A 21,912-nucleotide genomic window follows, 5' to 3' on the forward strand; every position below is an offset into this window, starting at 1 on the left:
CATAGTCACGGGACAGGCTTCTAGAGTTTGTAACTGACTTATGATCCAATGCTGGGATTATAGGTGTGAATGCTATATCCACCGTAGGGTGGGTGGCTACACATACAAAGAATAGAAAGTCTGTTCTCTGCATTCCTCCCTTTTTGCTCTTACTGCTTTTGCTGTTTTCTGCCACCACGAACTGCTGCCCTCTGCCATGAACCACCTTATCTTGGACCCAGCAGAGCATGGACTTAAACTTCCACAAACTGTGAGCTAAATAAACCCTTCCTTGCCTAATTTGGGGCATTAAGTATTTTTGTCCCAGCAACAAGAGAAAAATAACCAATAAAGTATCCTACAGAGCAAAGAGCTTTTAAGGATGAAAAAAAGTTATTTGGAAACACTAAAAAGAGGAGAAATCATATCTATCACTAAAAGCTGAGAGAGGCTCCAGACGTTTTATTTATATAGTACTTCATCTCCAAAGGGTTGTCTTGCTTCTTCCTAATCCCTCTCCCTGCTTTCCTACTGTCTGTACACATATACTACTTATTCTAATTTTTCACATTCTCTCCTTAGTGTATTACTATTTAAAGACTAATGAAGGTAAGATACTTGCCATAACTACAAATATACACACAGTTTAAAATATGAAAAAACAAGCATGACAAAGTAAGTATGGTGGCGCACACCTGTAATTTCAGATAGGAAGATCGTATGGAGTTTGAGACCAGACTGGGCTACAAAGTGAGCTCAAGGCTAGGCTGAACTGCATGAGACCCTGCCTCAAAAAGCCAAAAAAGAAACAAAACAAAACAAAGTTGTTGCTTGTTCTTTATGCCTTACATTATCTTCACCATTGAAGCTAGGTGGTCCTGTATCAAAAGGGAAGTTTGTATCATCTATTAACAGAGAATCTTACAAAAACTGTAATATGGCTATAAATGTGCCTAACAGAGAACAATGAAGTGGTCCTCTAGCAGCTTGAAGAGGTCCTGTCTTGGTTTTATTCCTTGGTATCTAAGAGTCTAAGGAAAGGCAAAGAGTTCTCTTAGCTTCCTCAAGTCAAACATGTAGGAATTAAGTGCAGAAATGAATAATGCTTTACATAATTTTGCAATTTCCTACCCAATGTTTTCTTTATGAGATCAAAGTTAGCCTAAAAAGCCTCAACACAGCATTTGCCAAGTCACTTCTCAACACCGTATCCATTTATCAATTAATCTAAATCAACATATGACAGGAAAAGCATTTGTCACTCTGTGTCCCCTTGAGCTCTGTAATTCGTGAATTCAGGACTTTGGAGGAAAGTACTTTTCACTCATCTTAATCATTGTTAGCAATAACTTCCACTACCATTTGCTTTCCTTTCTTGGTGGAAAAATCAGCAACATATAGGAAATCACTGCCAATAATTTTTGGTTGATACTCCATATGAAGGAGAACTTGGGTATGCCCTAGAACATTAAGGCCAGTTCAAAACTGGCAGTTAAAGATCAGTATGTCTACTCTGCCAGATGGCCTCTTCCTTTTAAGCAAATAGAGCCAAGAGGTCTACTAAATGATGACAGAAGAATTTAAAAAGAGTAGTTTCATTTCTGTACAAATAGAACCAACTGAACTGGCTTCAAATAGCCAAATTTCTGTCATTTATTTACTTCAACCTCTATCTGCACTGTTCTTCAAGTAATGAATTCTATAATTATGTCTGTTGTGCTATTTATTCCTATTTATTGTAATTGTCTTTTTCAAGTCTCCCAAGCATCAGTATGTTCACACTCCAGAATTTATTAAGCTGTATTTCTTTCTTTTTTTTTTTTTGTCTTTTTCCTTTTTATCGGTACCAGGGATCGAACTCATGACTGCCTGCTTGCAAGGCAGGTGCTTATGCCGCTGAGCTAAATCCCCAGCCCCTAAGCTGTATTTCTGATTATTGACTTCAATCCATTTTGCCCTCTGACATCATCTCTCCAGCGGAAGACATCTAGTCTTTTAAGAACTTCCCTTATAACTCTGTTAGTTCTAAAGCCAACATTTAAAAATGGTGGCTAAATTTTCATCAGAAAACAAGAAGACTGTTTTTAAAATGTTTTTGTGAAATTAAACATAAATGTATTGAAAGTAGTAATGTAAGGCATGGTATCTAAAAACTTAAGAAAATTTTACATTAAAAAAAACCTTAAGCATTTTAGACTTGATGTCTCATACAATATTAAACTAATAGTAACAAGAATGGTTAAAAAACAGTAGTGGTAGTTATAACTCTAATGGTAACATCAATCCAAAAGTTAATTTTTCCCTAACTAGAAAACATACGTTCATTTTTTTAAGGCAATGAGGATCTTTTAATATTTTAAAACATGCTTTAGCAATATGGATACTATTCAATGTGTACTGAAGTATAATATAAACTGATTTCTTATGACTGTTACTGAGGAAAGCAGTGTTCTAATCCTAAGGCTTAGTGCCTTTATTAGCATTTTTTTATTTCTAAGACTATTAGCATTTTTTACTTTATTCAAGTAAAAGACATTAGCTTTAACTTATTTTAATTTTTTGCTATTTTAATAACAAACCTAGTCTGTCTATTCAAGGTATTTCCTACCCCTGAAGTCATAGGTTATCCAAAAAATGTTGTACAAAACTCAGCAGAAAAGGTTTAGCACTTAAAATCTCTTTTCATTCAGTTTTATACATAAAGCAAATATAACTTCGAATGATAATAAAGACTGTAGATATAATAAATCTCTTTAGAAATACAGTTGTACCTTGGTTCATGAACTTGATTCTTCCATGATTCTGGTTGCAAACCAGATTAGTTGGATAAGAACCAAATCAACTTTAATGGTTAGGTTCAATGTGAACTTTTTTTGGGAAACAAGATTTAATTCTCATCCATTTTGGTTTGTGACTAGAACTATACAGAAAATTGATTTTGTGAACCAAGATACCACTGTATTTGTGAACCAAGACATCACTGTATTTATAAAATACCTTTTATGTACTGTCAATTTTTCAAGTACATTATCATTTCAGGATTTTCAATTTTGAAAAAAAAAATCACTTGAAAATAAAGACCAGTGTTTGTTCACACTAGCAAACAGAAAAGAAAAAGCATCTAAAAAGGATCTAAGTCAAAGTGAACAATTGGATATTGAGGTGAGATGGAACATTAAAGAATCAGAAATGCAACCAAAAATCAATCAAAAAGTTTTCCCAACATAGAAAAGTTCAACAACAGATGGTTATATTGGTAATTTCTAAAAAATAATTTCAAGGAGGATTAATTAGTATTCAAAAACTGAATGAAGTCAGCCTTACCCTTCATGAGGTGAGCCTTACCCTGATAGCCAAACTAGACAAAGACATCACCAAAAACAACCATACTTCACTATCCCTGATGAAGGTAGACACAAAAATACTCAACAAAATACTAACATCATATCCAAGAACACATACATTAAGAGTGCTATAAACCATGGGTTCAATAAGTTGTATTCTGGCACATAAAATTGATGAATATAACACGTTAATAGAACTAAGAGAGAATTATATGCTGTCATTTCAACAGACACTTAACAAACACGTTACAAAATTTGATGCCATTTCATGTTAAAAATTCTCAGCAAACAAGCAATAGAAGAGAATTTCCTTAACAGGATTGTGTATTTAAAAAAAATTCAACAACCAACATCATATTCAATGGTAAAAGACTGTAATCTCCTTTCTAAGATCAGAAATAAGAAATATATCTGCTTTCTGAAAACACTGTTATTCAATAATGTACTGGTATTTCTAGTCACAGCAATTAAGCAAAAAGATAAAATAAAAGCTATTCAAATTGGAAAAGGGTCTACAAAAGAAAAAAATAGCACACAATTCATAATATACTATTCACAAAAATTAAGCCAATTTGGAAGGTATGAGAGCCACACATAAATATCTCATGTTTCCATAGACCACCAATGAATAGGAAAGTAACAAAATAATTCCATTTACAATACCATTCAAACGTTTGAATACTGAAAAATAAATTTAGTCCAAGAAGTGAAAGACTTGCACACTGAAAGGTACAAGGGCTGAAAGAAATTAGATATAAGTTTATGAAGTGGTAGGACAGCAATACTCCCAAAGTAATATACAACTGCAAACTACAGCAATCTTTCAAAATTTCATTGATGTCCTTTCCAAAAATCGAAAGCTGAGCATTAAATTTTTCAAAATTTACCAAAATCAACAGTAATAAAATTAGCTTGGAATGTTGGGTGTGGTGATGCACACCTGTAATTGTAGCTAGTTAGAAGGCTGAAGAAAGAGTATCTTTGAGTTATAGGCCACGCAGAGCAATTTAGCGAGATCCTATCTCAAGGTAAAAATTATGACTAGGGATAGATTAGTGTGAAGGTTCTGGGTTCAATTTCCAGCACCACAAAAATAAGGAAATAAACAAACAGATCTGGACATGTAGCTCACTGGTAAAGTACTACTGTGTTCAATCCTAGTGTGGCTAAAAAAAGCAATGGAGCATAAATGTTTGGAAATAAATTCAAACTATCTATAGTTAACAGAATTTTTGAAAAAACTGGCATGAGGATTCAATGGGAATTCTTTTTCTCTTAAGCCAATGTTGCCAGTACAACTGGATGGCTACATGTAAAGAATACTGCAGTCCTGGATCCTCTTTTATTTTGTACATAAAAATTAACTTAAAATGGATGAATGATCTAACTCTAAGAGCTAAAGTTATAAAGCTATTAGGAGAAAACATAAAGGCAGCTATTCATCTTGTGATTCCATAATGAATGCTTAGACCAAAGGCAAAAGAAACAAATTAATCAAATGTCATAAAAATAATTTGGTCCATCAAAGAATGAAGAACGTAAAATGACAATCCATGGGACTGGAGAAAATATTTTCCAGTCATGTATGTAATAAGGTTTCATATCCAGAATATATAAAGCACTCCCACCATTCAAAAATATAAGTACAAATAATCCAATTTAAAAACTGGCTTAAGGACTAACTAGAACCTAGTAAAACTGCATGTGAGATTGTAGCTAAAGAATAGGAGAATAAGAGCAGTGTTCACTGTGAGTCTTTTTATATTTGAAAATATTGAATTATGTGAATGCTTTAATTAAACTTTTATATCTTACATCTAGTGTTTTGTACAATTAGCTGATGTTACACATAAGCATCAGTTTACTGAAAAACATTTTAACTGATTTACATACCAATAAAAGGCTTATGCTGATAGGAGTACATAAAACTTAAGAAATAAGAAAAATACGAATCCTTCAATGAATGAAAAAAGCTTTTTAGAAAGAATAAGCTTAAGGCTAGGCATGATAGAAAATACCTGTAATCCCAGCACTCAGGAGGCTAAGGTAAGGTAAGGTAAGGTAAGGTAAGGTAAAAGGTAAGGTAAGGTAAAAGAACAGTGTGGATGGTTCAAGGCCAGCCTGAACTGAATAGTGAAACCTTGTTTCAAAAAGACCAAATAAATAAATAAATTTAAGAAACATGAGCGAAATTAAAAAGTTTTGTGTTTTTATTTGTGTTTATGCATACTGCTATATTGCTGGGGATTGAACACGGCACCTTATTTGTTCTCAAGTTTTTGTCCTTTTATGCCCAGGGGTCTGTTTTAAAGCAAACAAAAAGACATGCTTCATTATTAACCAATGTAATTTGAGAGAATAAAATTTTGTTTTACTATAAATGGCCAATTTTATGAAAAAATTGGACAAGATATAAATAATAGAAAAAAGGATCAGTTCTTTATGAAGTTATAAACATAAAAACCTCAAATATAAAAGATTTAAACTCAGCCAGAGAACATATCACACATTAGATATATGTGCGCATGTGTGTAGATATATATATATATCTAAAACTATATATATAATGCATCTGATTATTGATGATGCGAATTTATAAATACGACATGCAGTACAATCAGATTTTAGTGGTAGTCTTTATGATAAATAGAAAATTAAAATAAAAAAAGCTAAAACTGTATCTCATGACAGTTAGGTAGATTTCTATGACATTTAAAAATTATGTTAAGGAAACACAGTAAAAGGGATGCAAATATTAATGCGTTTCATGGATTACGTTCCAAGCTGAAAACAGAAAAGATGCTCAAACACCATTGTGCCAGGCAGAACTGCAAAACAATGTGAAATTGGACACTGATCCTTCAAGACACAAAACACTCCAATACTAATACCTTATGAGTATTTTTAAAATAATTAGGTAAATAAGACCATTAGTAGTAGTTTGCTAAATTTTTAAAAATTAAGACTATCCATAGGAATAACAACTTTTAAAGTCCAACATATATTCTCTTGAGGATCAGTACAAATTTCTTGTGCTAAACATATAATTAAGGATAAGCTTTAAATGGGCTTTGCCAATGCATTATGTACCTAACATACTGTAGGTCCCAGAAATTCTGAGTAAAATCAGTAGTAAATATTAAGAAAATAATAGTAGAAATGTGACATATTTTAAAATACCCTTAGTTTATTTTTAATAAAAAATTTTGTCAACTGGACATTTATCTCATTAATTTAAAGCACTTATCTTTTAAATAAATTATTCATTCATTTAATTGCGATTACACTTGATTTTTCAATAATCTCTTATTGGCTAAACATAATTGTATTTAATAATAATTTATAAATGTAACTATGAAGATAATTCCTCGAGTATTCACGACTTATAGGCTATGTGGACTAAAATATACAGTACTTATAACTATCTTCGATATTAAAGAATCTACTAACAAGTTAACTTTAAAAAACTTTTATTGTAGTGAAAATTATGACTGTCTTATTATTAAAGTATAATAATTTACTGCCATACAACCATTTAAAATAGGCAGCTACCACTACATTATTAGCCCCAATTAATTTTCAATACAGAGAATAACCACTTCTATAGACATCTCAAGCATATTATAACAAGAGCAGAAACAGAACAAATTAGGCAGCTGGTAATGTTAAAAAAAAAACAAAACAGTGTTCAAGGCACATAAATGGACCTACAGTAATAGTGCTGCAGAAGCTAATAATGCTCTAAGCAAAACTAGAAAAACATGAATACCATGCAGTTTTACTGAACTCACCTGACAGAGGTGTAAAACCATTCTCTAGGAGTAGAAATGCATGCACAAAAGTAAGAATATGATTGCAAGTAACAGACTTTAACAAAATAAAAATATAACACTAAACTTCAAAATGACAAAAAATGGACAACATGATGGGATTACATGATGGGATTACTGGGATGTAAATACTATTATGTATCTTACCTCCCTCTTTGCCAACAGCACATTAGGAACAATGTGTGGCAGGCAGCGTCCCAGCATTAACATAACGCTTTTTTCACTGTCTGCAATTCGAGATACCTAGAAAAGCAAAGAATTAATAAATGATAATTTATTATCATAGGATTTGTGTACTATGATAAGTAAAAATAATCCATGATTCAACCCTGCCACCTCTGTTCTAAACACACATTCCAATATTATAACTTATAGTAACAACAATCAAAACAGTATCCCCAGATAGCAAACACATTTCTGTGGGCCAGACATGAATTCAAAATATTATGAAAAAGGGTATATTTGAATAGAAAGAATAACTTTTACTTATTTTTTACATTGCTGGGGAGCAATCCATTGACTCATGTTACTAAGTAAGCACTCTATCACTGAGCTACATCCCTACTCCTAAAAAGAGTAACGTGTAATTTTTTTTTTGTCTTTTTCGTTTTTATCGGTACCAGGGATTGAACTCACGACTGCCTGCTTGCAAGGCAGGTGCTTATGCCGCTGAGCTAAATCTCCAGCCCCTGTATAATTTTTTATAGCATAGCATAGTAGTAAAGTCAGTAGACAATAATTAATTTAATACTTAAAAACATGAGGATTTTAAATATTCCTCATATGAAGAAATAATGAATATCTGAGGTGATAAACATGCCAATTATCTTGAAGTGACCATTATATGTTGTATTAACATGTCAAAATGTCACAATTTACTCATAAATATATAGAATTACTATCTGCCAAAAATTAAAATATATTTTAGAAATAAACCAGGTGTGGTACATGCCTATAATCCAAGGAGGGATTACTACTCAGGAGGCTGAAGCAGGAGGATCAAGAGTTTAAGCTCATCCTGGCAACTTTTTACCCTGTCTCCAAAAATAAAAAGGACTACAGATGCAGCTCATTGTGAAGGCTCTGGGTTTAATCCAGGGTACAAAGCAAAAAAAAAAGAACACTCACAAAAAACAAAACAAAGTAAAGTAAAATAAAGTACTAGTAAACAGCAAGGTTGAAATTAGAAAGGCCTCTAGACTTTAGATGTAGGGACAGGTAGGGGTAATACAGGATTGGAGCAACCTCCATGGATATTTTTGTCTTTGAAAAGAAGTTCACAAAGCTGCAACCATGGGCTAGGGTAATACTGTAGTCTGTTTAGTGAATCTGCATGTAAGTGGAGGAGACCCAAGGAAGCTGACTCAATCTTAGAAAAACAGTAACCAAATATGTTCTCAAATTGAGTCTGTAAGAATTACAAGAGTTGAGGAAAACTGACCTGAAATCTAACAAACTCAGTTATTAAAGACCACCAACTTCTAATGAAATAAAAATAATGGAGTTACCTAAAAACAACTGAAATATAAACAACCTACTCTGAAGTTGTTTTCTTGAATTATACCCAAAAGACGCTATTAGACTGCAAAGGTCACTTTAATTTTAATAAACACTTCTAATCCAAAGGACAGAAAAAAGCAACTAATTCTTAAGTTTAAAATGCTCCGTTTCTTAGAACATTATTTTTAAAAAGAATTTTAGTTTAAATAATCTTATATATGCTTTCCCATGAGATAATAAGAACAATAGGAGATACCAGGAGTGGTACACGCTTGTAATTCCGTCTACTCAGGAGGTCTGGGTTTAATCATGGGTACCAAAATAAATAGCATAGCAGTAAAGTTATAGCATAGCATAGCAGCAAAAGAATTATAAATTCAAGACCAGCCCGAGCAATTTAGGAGATTGTCTCAAATTAAAATAAAAAGTGTTAACTACAAGAGTGTTTTGAATTGATTCAAGATACTGAGCTATCGATCACAGCACAACTAAAGACACACTCATGAAAGACGACTTCTAGAACTGCTCAGTGGTATAGTGCTTGCTCATCATGCTGGGGGGTATGCAGCGCCTGGATTCTATCTTTCCTACTGCAAAGGGGAAGGGGGAAAAAAGAAAGAAAGAAAAGTATAATGTTTTAAAATTGCGACAATATTGGGTATAATTTACCTCTGATCCTAAACGACTATCTGCTGACATTCGACAAAAAGAGAGTAGTGCTTGATGGAAAGCAGGAGACAATTGCCTAGAAGAAAATATTAAATAAAAAAGAGAAAACATCTAACAGTTACCAATGGCATTTAAAGAGCAAGTAAGCTACATATTATAAACCCTGTTCTTACATAAATACTACCCTATAATTGTCAACCAGATTTGTAACCCACTTCTCTTGAAGGATACTTCACTGAAGAATGAAACTGAGAAAAAATCAGAATTAATTGCTGACACTGAAGTAGCTTGGTATTATATGAATGAATGGCCCAGAAATTTTGGTGGATCAACCTGAAGTGCTATAGGAGTCACTGAGTAAAGAAAATACATGCAAAATCTTAAAAAAGGACTTAATCTTATCCTCAATTTCTTATAACCCCAGAAAGAATAGTAAAAGTAGAATGGCTATGAAGATTGTGTATGTTGCTGGGAGGAACTGAAGAGGTGCTAATATAATAATGATAGAGGTGCTAATAATAATAATAATAATCATGAGGATTCCTGTGTGTCTTACTTGCCGCTATACTTGTAAAATTGCCTGGCACATAGTATGAATTTAAAAAAAATAGTTGAACAAATTTAACAATCATCTCTCTATAGGGTACCTTGAAGTTCTAAACACTAAAGAATTTATGAATGTAGATGTCATTATATTGTATGATGCTACCTATCCCTATGTACATTAGAATAAATACATCTTGAAGACTATGTTATTTTAATTTTTTAATCTCCATAATCTTAACACTTAAAGAAAAAAAATTATCTATTGGGTACCAACGGTGATTCATAAATGGAGTTTTTCTTTTAAAAAGTTAGTACTTTTCAGTATTAATTATGAAATAAATTAACCACATTTTTCTAATATAATCTGCTACTGGGTATAACTTGCCTTAATAGAAGAATAACCTTGTGGCTAAAAATTCTCCATAGAAGTATTTGTACATATTAAACAAGTTAGTACAAATAAGAAATTGAGAAAATGCCAACATACAAAGGGTGAATGAAAAATACAGTAACTTTCAATTTAAAAATTATTACAAAAAATTTATTACAGTAGACATATTGCCATTAACTGCCTTCAAAACACAGCCCCTCATTTCAAACATATTTATACTGTTGTTCTTGCCACATTCTAAATCAGTTCTGTAAGTCATCTTTCTTGTCTTTACATGGTGTGATAAAAAATATGGTAGAAGGTCTTGCTAAGTACCACTGAACAAAAAGGCAAGCTGGTAAAATCATTTAGTTATTTCCTCATCCACTTTATTAAGTGACCTAGTACCATGTGACTTTTGGCTCTTCCTCAAAGTCAAAATGACCACAAAGAGGTAAATGTTTTGAACTGATTCAAGATACGGAGCCACCCAATGCACAACTAAAGACATCTTCATGAAAGAAGACTTCCAGAACTGCTTCAGAAAGTGTGTGCAAAGTGAGGGGGAATATTTTCAAGGAGAGTAATGGCAAGATGTCTTTTACTGGCACCAAAACTGACATAGGAATAAATGTAACAGAACAGGAGATACAGATACAATCATGGGCACATCTGGCTATTTAATCTTTGACAATGGGTTAAAACATGCTGGAAGAAAGCATAAATAATAATTTAATAAATGTTGGAAAAATTGGCTAACCACATGTAGAAGGCTGAATCTGGAATTATATCTATCACTATACACCCAGCGAAAGTCAAAACTGAACTTAGATCTAAATGTTAACAGAAACACAACCTGCTGGAAGACAAAATAGGTAAAACTCTTGAAACGCAAAGTTGTAGCTAAGGACTTAATAATTTTTGCCAGCTATTTCTTGACAGGGGACTAAGATCTAGAATAAAAAAGAACTAAAAAAAAATTAGTTCTTTTATTCTCCACAAATAGAAGATCCAACCAAAAGATATAACCAATTTTATGTCTGTATTTATCAAGGATATTGGTCTATAGTTTCCGTTTTTAATTATCTTTTTCTGCAAGTGAAATGAACAGTTACTTCTAAGAAGTATCAATGGTCAATAAACACATAAAAAATGTTCAACATATTGGTTCATTAAAAGAAATTCACCTTTAAAAGTACCAAGATTCCTTTGTACTCCAGAAACAATGACTGTCATCCAGAAATAAAACAATAAAGAATGCTAGTGAGGTTGGGTCAAAAAAGAATTCTTCTACATTGCTGGCAGAATTAGAAATGAGTACACAACTATAAATATCAGTATGGAAATTCCTCATAAAACTAAAATTAGAAATTCCATTTGAGCCAGCAATTACTCTTCTAGGTACCTTACTGAAAGAGTTAAAGATATCATATTACAGGGACACATGCATAACCATGTTTGTAGCAGCACAATTCATAATAACTAAACTTGGAAGCACCCTATGAAGTCCATCAAACAGATGACTCAATAAAGAATGTGCAGTATTTATGTCCAATGGAGTATTACTATGCCATAAATGATAAACTTGAGTCATGTGTAGGAAAACGAATGCAACATAAAATCATAATGTTAACTGAAATAAATCACACATACAAGCTTAAATATTGTATGGTTTCTTTTATATGAGAAACTCAAAATATAAACAAAGAGCAAAATAAAGGATAGACAGTAGGAAATAGGGTGATGAATCTTTTGGAAAGGGGAAGGGGACCAGAAGAAGTGGGTGAGACAGGAGGGAAAGAGAGTAAAAAAAAAATTAAGATATACTATATACCAACTTGTCATGAGGAATGTAATCATTATGTACTACAAACATATACTAATAAAAAAAATTAAACAAATGATTTAAAAGTATATGAATGATACAATATTAGTAATGGAAAGAGACACAGGAAAAAGGACTGGAGTAAAAAGTATTTCCTGTCTTGCAGTCAACTATGCAAAAACCATCTTCGGAGATTAATAATGATTGAATACAGAAAAAGACAAAAAAAACCCACTGGGTAAAAGTGTTCACAGCACATAGATATGCAAGTACATATTACTTATGGTCTTAAGTAGTTAGCTAACATAGAACCTAGGCCATTTATTATTTATTATTAATATGATTAGGCCATTTATTATTAACATGATTAAATGTAATTACTTGGTGACATGTTTTTGTGGCATATATTTTGCTATGTCTTAAGTTCATGCCAAATGTAAAAATGTATACACCTGATCTGTAAAGGGAGTTCAAGTAAAAGCTGAAGTTTCTGTAATACACTAAATAAGTAAAAGGTGTATTTTAAAATATAGGAGGCAAACTAACCTATTAGGTTTATCAAAATGAATTGTATTTTTACTTGATGGAGAAGATGATGGCATTCCCTCTTTTTCTCTCCTGGGAAAAGAATCTGAGTTCTTTTTAGGAATAATGGAATCAACTTCTTGTGATACTGAAAGATGAATATCTTCAGTTTTTTCCTTCTCTGAACTATTTATAACTGGACTCTGTCCACTGTCTTCAGAGTCTTTGTGTGGAGACTGATCCAGGGAATGCTGAACAGAGTCACAAACTGCTGGAATGGCAAAGTGTTCATTTTTGAGGAAGTCCACTTCACTGTAAAACAAAAGAGAAATTAACAAAGAACAACTATAGTTTTGAAAATTTTGGCAATAGGATAAGCCTTATAAAATGTTTAATGCTGTTTAATCCCCAGTACCAAAAAAAAAAATGTAAATGGTTAATGCTTCTGCACAACATTCATTGTTGCTTCACATATCTAAAAGGACAGCTATAAATTCTTAGCAATGAAACACAAAAAAATAGATTAATAAAACCTACTTTAGCTTGTAAGTTAACATTTCTTTTTTCATTTGCAATATGGGGATAATTCTATGACCACAACATTATTATAATAAATAAATGCAACAGTAAGTGGGAAATTCATACATTAATATGAAAGAGTTATTTTTACTATTATTGGCTAAACTGAGAAGTCAAATGTCTTATTTCATAATCCTAGGCATAATTCACTGTAAGACCATAAATTAATAACTTTTGGAGAAAAAAAGACATTTTAGCATTTTAATACATAAAGCAGCTATACAATTTTTTTTCACAACTACTGAAATGTGGAAAAGATCAGACCTTACAATTGAAATGCTGATATATACACACACTTTTTGAGACAGGGTCTCACTATGCAGTTCAGGCTGGACTTGAGCTCATTTTGTAGCCCAGGCTAGTCTCAAACTTGCAATGATCCTCCAGCCTCAGCCTCCCAAGTGCTGGGATTACTGGTGTGAGCCACCACGTCCGGTGCTGTTTTATATATTTGTGTAATCTTTAAAAGCTAAGATTTTTTTAGAAATGACTACTAACCTTTCAAGTCTTCTGATTTGCTCCATCAATGACCATTTCTCACTATTTAATAAACCAATTTTGTCTTCTAATTTCTGTACTATCAAGGATTTCTAAAATCAAAATCAGAGAAAAAGAGAAATTCAGAATCTCACACTATGGTTTCACAGAATTTAATAAATACTTTTTGTGGATGAGACTAGTAGCTGTATTTTTCACCTCTAAAGTCTGAGGAGTTTCAAGGGTTGGAGGAAGGTTGCCTAAAATTGGTGTAAGAGCCTCTAACTCATCTTCTTCTACTCCACTGGCCGCATCCACAAGATCTTTCCCAGTCACTTGATGATTTCCAAAATCTCGGTAAAGTTGTAGTAAGTCTGGGGGTTTTGGAATGTTTAATCCTACATCATCCCATAATTCAAAATCCTAAAAGATAAAAATACTATTATCCAATTTTATTCTTAGAATTCTCACATCCTAGATAAATAGGCTTAATTGTCTTAGATGCAAAAGTGTTACATATACAATCTGTTATTAAAAATGTATTTTCTTAACTTTAAAACTTAAACGATGCACAAATATTTACTTCAAATCATAAAAGGTGTCTAGATTAAGAAAAATCTTGGTTCATAAACAGTATCTGGTACTTAGAAATTATAAGTAAACTCATAAATTCCTTCATTACTCATATATATATATCTGTCCTTAAATAAAATGAAGGCATAAATTCCTTCATTATTTCATATATATATATATATATATATATATACACACACACACACCCATATACATATATTGATATATACACACACATATGTATATATAAAATTAGTATCTTTATGGGGTAACCAATTTAATCTGCCTGTGTTCTTACTGTACATGTTTGAATATAATTTACATTATAAAAATGCTTCTAGCAATTTTCAGAATCTATATAGCTGTTTTTCAATATGCTGTGTTTTGAAACATTCCTTTTAACTCAATATTATGACTTAAAACTATAAAAAGACATAGTACCTGAAGTTCTAGGGGAAACATGTTTAGAAAAGCTTTTAGAAGTTTGAGACTATTCAATAGTATACAAATACCACTCAACCAGTCTATCTTCACCTAACATATCAGACTTTAGTAATAATTTGGTATTTTATAACTTATTTAGGTATAATTTATTCATGAGACCCTCTTTAACGTTACTGTTTATCAATTTATAGCTTATCAATAAGAACTTTTTAAAGCAACTACTGCATATTCATTTGAATATTCTAAATGTGTTACTTGTAATACTTTCATGACTTATTTGAATAACGGGAACCATCACTGATCATTAAATCTGAAATAGACAATACTCAACGTGAGCATTGAAAAAATCTGACCTAAATATGAAATTCCTATCTCTCTCCACTTATTGTTACAAATAATTTAGGCCTTACATAGGTTATCTCTAAAATAGATGTAATAGTATCTTATAATACTTTTGTAAGGATTTACTGAAGGTTTTTAAAGAGTGTATGATAGAACTAGGCCTACAAGAACTAAACAAATTTTAGGCTTGTAAAAATTATTAAATTATTATTATGTACTTTAATCAAATATCTATATATCTATTATCCATCCAAAATTTATGACATATCTATCTTATATTTCAAACTAGCAATGGTGAGATTTCTAGCTGTTCTACATTTTTGTCAAGATGCCACAGTCTTTTTTTTTTTTTTTGTCTTTTTCCTTTTTTATCAGTACCAGGGATCGAACTCACGACTGCTTGCTTGCAAGGCAGGCGCTTATGCCGCTGAGCTAAATCCCCAGCCCCAAGATGCCACAGTCTTAAGACCTTCTATTAAATGTATTGTGGTATCTTAATGTACTGAAGATATTAAGCATCTTTTTCATGTGGATACTTTGCTAAACAGCTAAATTCTCTGGTGAAGAATGTGTTTAAATCTTTATGTTTGCTTTTTAAAAACTAGATTAATTTATTATTGAGTTTAGAGAGTTGTAAAAAATTCTACACTAAATGCTACTAATAAATATTTTTACTTCATCTAAGTCTTGATTTTTCATTCAGTTGAGAGTGGCTTTCAAGGATTAGAAGCTAATAATTTTGATAACAAATTTGGCAGACAACATCCTGCTTGTAGCATCATAGGTAACAAATTTTTGCCTATTTTTCAAAATTCTAATGCTCTTTGCTCCTGTATTTTCATTCAAAGTCTTACAGAGTTATAAACTACACAGTAAAATTGTATGCTCCATTTTTAGTTTTGAATACAATATGAGGGATAGTTGGAATTTCATTTTGACGTGGGATATAGATAACCAACTAGCATCATTTATAAAAATGATGATCTTGTTTGTATGGAATTTACTTTGTATTCTGTAAGAAATCAAGGAACACTGATGTGAAGTTGTGATCTCTCTTCCGTGTTTTGCTGACTTATGTCTACCTTTAGTACCTCAAAGACCTGAAGTCAGGTACTTAATTTCGTTAGCTCTGTCTGGCTAACCTAGCTCCTATTTCCATGCAAATGAAACACATCATTTTCTACAAAAATAGCAGTGACATAATGATTGTAACTACACTAACAATTTAAATAAAAATTAATATCTTGACAATATGGAATACAATATATCTTACCCATGAGCATATATCTATTTTAATTTATTTAAGTCTTAATTTTTCTTGGCATACTTCATTGTTTCAGTGTACCATAAAATTTCTCTACAAGTTATTTTAGTTTTTATATAAAGGTAAAAAATTTTAAACTCTCAATTGTTCCCTGTATACAATAACAGTAGATTTTGTATACCCAACTTGTATCCTATACCCTTGCTAAAATGACTTATTAGTTTTTGTATCTTCTTTGGATAGTCCTTAGAATTTCTTATATGTAACATCAAATCATATTATTAGTGAATAGATAGCATTATTTTTTGTTTTCTAAAATGTGTGCCTCTTTATTATCTTTTTCCTGTTTTACTACACTAGCTAAAATCTTCAATATAAACTTGATTACAAGTAATGAGTAGAAATTTTTTCTTAACATGGTGAGTTACAATGACTAGTTTTATATATTAACCTTACATTTCCACAATGAACAACATTTGCTCATGATGCATTATCCTTCTTACATATTCTTTAATTTGCTAAATTGTTAAGTGGAATTTCTGCATTTATGTTTATAAGGAATATGCATCTGTAATTTTCTAAGTAATTTTTTTTATTTTAATATAAGAATTAAGCAGGCCTCATCAAGTAAATTAGGAAATATTCTCCTTTTTCCAATTGCTAAGAGTCTGTAAATTACTGGTATTTCTTTTTCCTTAAGTGGTTGGTAGCACTCACAAGTAAAAACCCTTGTGGGAAGCTTTCTCTTTTTTTTGAGGCAGGGTCTTGCTATGTGTAGCTCAGACTTGCTTTGAACTCACCATGTAGCCCAGGCTAGCCTGGAACTCACAGCAATCCTCTCGCCTCAGCCAAATAATACTTTAATCAACTAGACTTCAGATATGATGGCAATCCATAGGACTCACCTAACATTATAGCCATCTTAGTTTGTGTTAAATATACTTTATTATGCTCCCAGAGCAAGAAAATGATGTAATGATGCAGGTCTCATAAAGTATCTCTGTCAACCAGCAATGGGAGACTGTATCACATTTAATTTCCACCAAATATATTAAAACAACCAAGGGAGTCAATGTACTGCTATTTCTCTTAGAGAAATTCTACTTCTGCAAAAAGTTCCATGAGAGATGTTATGAACCAGTGAAATAAACATCATTTCAAATGATGGTCTCCTGGAGCCGAGAGTGCAGGGTGCTTGTCTACTATGTGCAAAGCTTTGGGTTCAATATTTAGCACCATAAAACAGTAAAATGATGGCCTCTATATTCCTAAATAAAAACTCTTAAGCATTTACTTTCCTAAGATCAAAGATTGAAACAAATCTGTTAGTACCAAGTTGCCAAAATTTTCAGGGTTAAGAGATGGCATTAAAACTAGCAATCATTTATTTGCTTATCAGAATAACACTAAATTTTATCAGGATAATACTTGTGAAATTCTAAAGTTCGTCTTTACCAATAGAATTGTTCCATTACCAACAGAGGGCAAAGATAGGGGATAAACTTGGTTTCTACTAGAAAGATACAGCTTATATTTTACTTTCATTCAAAATACTCTTATTGCTATGTAATATCTTAATTATCAACAGTGGTACTGAAGAAGTTCTTATAGTTAAACTGAATTTCTAACTGTGTACTATACTACCAAGTAAACATTTTAAAATAAAAACTCCATACATTTATGAATATATGGATATATAGGTTGGTTAATTATTGTGAAGTTGTAAAAATCTACCTGCAAAATAATGAAAAGTATGTAGAAAGCTACAGGAAAACAAAAAGTGTGTATGTTAATAGAATACTAGATTGGTTAGGCTACTGACTATTATTTTTGGCAACTAGCTTTATATAACTTTACTATATGTCTAACTTTAAAAAATAAAAAACTAGATAAAAAGATATAAAGAGAAAATAAAAGAGAAAAAGAAAAAATAAAAATATAAGTTAAAAAGGGATAAATCATTGATAAAAAAGTATCTTTACCTGATCATCATTTTCATCTGAAAAAGTTATTGATGTAAGTTTGTAGTTATTCTTCAATAAAAATTCATTGACTAAGAAGTTTAGAGCTCTCTTTTCAAGAGGTTTGATTGGTTCCTGGAAGCAAAATAGAAAACTATAATGAAATAACTTTCCTTGTTCAGTGTTTGTGCTACTACTTTATTATGTGAAAGATACTTTTAGATTTGTTATTTACCCACCTGAATTTCAGGACTTGATTTGTAATTTTTTCGTTCCTGTAAAGGAACTTCATGTTCTGGTGGAAGAAAATACAGATAGTGTTTTACTATTTTACATTTTAAAATGTCCTAGCTACTTCTATATTGGCAAAGTACAAAAAGGTCTCAAAAAAGTTTTATGTACACCACCTGCAGCCTTTGTTAGGTTGGCTCGGAGGGCCTGAATGGTCTCCTTGGCTTTCCGTAGTTCAAACTCCAGGACTGGACAGGGATTTGGAATAAACATATACAGGCATCCAACCAAGAAAAGGGAAACAAAAATAAAAAAATAAAAAGCAAAGATGGGTATGAAAAAAAATACAATTTGTATTGAAAACAGAAAGCATGCAATCTTTATGAAACTTGTGAACGCATGCAGCAGAGTTGATTTGCAAGCAAACTGGTGAATGTTTTCCATAATTTTAGTAGGATTCGGGGGACTATTACCAAATGTTCTAGCTGTCTGACAAGGAATGCCTCTATTTAAAAATAAGATCTATGGTATATTTTTATGTGGGCAAGTAAAAATATTCATGATCTGGGTGCCCCTGTTCCACTTAGTCAAGGTAAGAAAATGTAATGAGATGTTTTCAGGTGGCATAATTTTAGAGAAAAGGTACAATTAGATGAAGTCCAAGGAAATGTTTTTTAAAACCCCAATAATTAAACAAAGCTATTGTTAAATGCAATGTCTAGAGTAATGTTATAAATCAGTGTCTAGACAGATTAGTGAATAGATCCCTTTATAATTTGTTGAGCTACTATAGTTTAAATATTTAATAAATGTTGAGAAACTTACAATTTTTTCTACAAAATAAGCACGTTTTCTAAAAACAACCACACATAGGTCAAACATATCCCAATGACAAAAAGAAATAACTATGAATTTTTAGTTTTCACTTAAAGTCAAACTTTCTCTTATAATTTCTAATTAAGATAATTCTATAGGAAATGATTGTGTAGATTAGAGTCATTTCTAACATGACCGAGTATGGCCATCTAAGGACACTAAATAAAATTTGTTAATTTCAAAGATTCTGATAACCCCTCAAATAGATTTGTTCATGTTGACAGGGGTACTGAAACTCAAAAATTTGCCCTATTACTGTATATTCTGATTATAAGATAAACATGAATACTAGGGAAATCTTTTTTTGATTAAACTCTTTAAAATGTTTCATCATGAGCAACGTTTAACTACATGTGTCTTAACTGAAAATTTTTCTTAAAAGTTCATAGATATTTCACTGATGAAAAAATTTAGACTTGAAAAATATTTCTGTTTCGTAAAATGGGGAAAATTAAGGATTTTGTCATAAAAGGATATTAATACATATGATGGTTACATACTTCTGCATAAAAGCTAGGAAATTTAAGAATTCACTTTAAAGATAAAATTTTTTGTAACTGACTAAGAAAAAAAATGTCATGAGTTGTTCATCAGAGACAACAAGGCTATAAAAATATGGAAAAATTAGGATTCACTCAGTTTGCATATATTCAGTAAAAACTTGAAGATATAATTGAATCACATCTAGTACATGATGGCCAATTATTTTGATGCACAGAATTTACTGCAGCAACATAGAAGCACAACAAAAAATCAGATGACACTGTATGTTACTACATATTAGTTGGTAGTCAGCAATGCTGATCTGCAAACATTTCTGTGCAACAAAGAACATATTCTCTAAAACTTACACTTCCAGAATTAATTTATGGTAAATAAGACTAAACATAACAGATTTATGCAGCATAATGGTATTTTTAGGTACCTGATTTTTGATTTTAAAGTATCTGATTTTTATCCCATACTATTGAAGGTAGACATAAATCAGCAAAGCAGAAGAGAGATCACAAATTAACATCAGTGATCTCTTGATTTTTCACAGAATACAAAGTAAATTACATACAGACAAGATCATCATTTTTATAAATGATGTTAGTTTGGTAAATGTATGTCCCTCAAAAGTATTTGAATACATATATATATATATATATATATATATATATATATATATATGCTTTCAATATCACTTAAAATGTACTAAGACATACTACAGAAAAATTGCAGATCAGACATGCCCTACATGAAAATGATAGAAATATGAAAGGAGGGAGGATAGAAAAACTAGCTGAAACACAAACTGAGAAAAACTCAAAAGTAAATCAGTGAAAGTTTAGGTGACAAGAGCAAAACACTGAATGATTAAGGCACAGAAAGCCAGAAAAACCCATGTCAGACGGCAAGAATTTATATTTTAAGCATATCTACATAAATGCTGCCAAATGTCATTAGAAGTTACCAGTATTTTGAAAAAAACAATGTCTACCAAAATGAATTCACTCTGCTGCATGTTTCTTAGTATACAAAACAGACTTTAGAAGACAAAGGTATATTTTTTAAACTACTGTACATCTCTATAAAGTCACAGTATAATCAAATAATTGTGAAAATTTCACAAAAAGGGTCTTTAAAGCAGTTAAAATTTATACATACATGAATTTGTCTTCTTATCAAAACATTAAAGTTCAAAAATTACCTTGCAAAGAAATATAAAGAACAATTTCTAAATATTTTTCAAATACTATAATTTTTTCTACAAATGTTTGAGAACACCTATTTATAAATCATGCTACAGGAATCAGCAACTGTCCGGTTTGATTTATGTCTAACCCTGTTGAATGCTCTTACTGGAACCAAAGTAATAACTGGATATATGTACCTATGTAGTAACATTGCATATTATAATTTTTTCCAAAATATTATTAATGATCAAGCCAAAATAAACAACATCAAATTAGTTGAAACAGTTACTTCCCAATCAGTATTTATAAAACTGATAGAATATTCAGTGGTACTTGAGTACTTAAGAGGTATTTAAATTTTTGTTACTAAAGATACATATAACTACTTAAAAATATCAAAGGTGAAGTGTTAAGAATACTCTGTGACCCTACCTAAATTATCACTAATAGTGTATCTTAAAATACTTGTTATGCTTAATTTATTTTTGTCATGAAAACTCAAAATACTATAGTATTTTGGAAGATCTGTCCTATAATACTAATTTATGTATTTTTTTCATTTCCATTTCAGCTTACCATTCAAGAGTTGAAATCACTAGGTCTGAGTTAAGACATTGTCACACTTCATAGTAGATATTCAACTGCCTTCTTTCTGGTCAGAATTTTCTGTATTTTTTCCTCTTAATGTAAAATTATTTAAGACAACACTTCTCAATTTTTAATACTTATTTTAGTATCCTAAGACTAGTTCTAAGGAATAGAAGAATTTTCTTTTCAATATTCTTAAGATTATATGTTAGAATAAAAATTCATTTCTATCATAACACAAAAATCCTGGACAGTATCAATACTACCTCTACTGATTTAGATGATTTTCTACAGCTGTTATAGATATAAA

General features: G+C 31.2%; 1 protein-coding gene across 11 annotated transcripts in view; it reads right to left on the reverse strand.

Moving 5' to 3' along the window:
* The window catches only part of Relch (RAB11 binding and LisH domain, coiled-coil and HEAT repeat containing), a 112,714-nt gene that overhangs the window by 63,083 nt on the left and 27,719 nt on the right, over positions 1-21,912 (reverse strand). For 6 of the 11 annotated variants that reach the window (XR_010041373.1, XR_010041374.1, XM_063231508.1 and 3 more), the window contains exons 3-11: positions 18,636-18,707; positions 18,468-18,523; positions 18,250-18,363; positions 13,864-14,067; positions 13,666-13,757; positions 12,610-12,900; positions 9,323-9,398; positions 7,301-7,396; positions 7,115-7,138 (exon numbers count right to left, since the gene is read on the reverse strand). Coding sequence is in view for 9 of the 11 variants with exons in the window: in XM_063231508.1 (XP_063087578.1) it covers positions 7,115-7,138; positions 7,301-7,396; positions 9,323-9,398; positions 12,610-12,900; positions 13,666-13,757; positions 13,864-14,067; positions 18,250-18,363; positions 18,468-18,523; positions 18,636-18,707 (1,025 nt within the window). In the remaining 2 variants the exon portion in view is untranslated. The remainder of the gene's footprint in view (positions 1-7,114; positions 7,139-7,300; positions 7,397-9,322; positions 9,399-12,609; positions 12,901-13,665; positions 13,758-13,863; positions 14,068-18,249; positions 18,364-18,467; positions 18,524-18,635; positions 18,708-21,912) is intronic. The other 5 variants (XM_063231514.1, XM_063231513.1, XM_063231512.1 and 2 more) reach the window with 3 other exon arrangements.

The sequence above is a fragment of the Cavia porcellus genome, unplaced genomic scaffold (genome assembly GCF_034190915.1).
Source record: "Cavia porcellus strain 051 isolate PalLab524CR breed Dunkin Hartley unplaced genomic scaffold, mCavPor4.1 scaffold_20, whole genome shotgun sequence".
In the NCBI taxonomy this organism is placed as follows: Eukaryota; Metazoa; Chordata; class Mammalia; order Rodentia; family Caviidae; genus Cavia; species Cavia porcellus.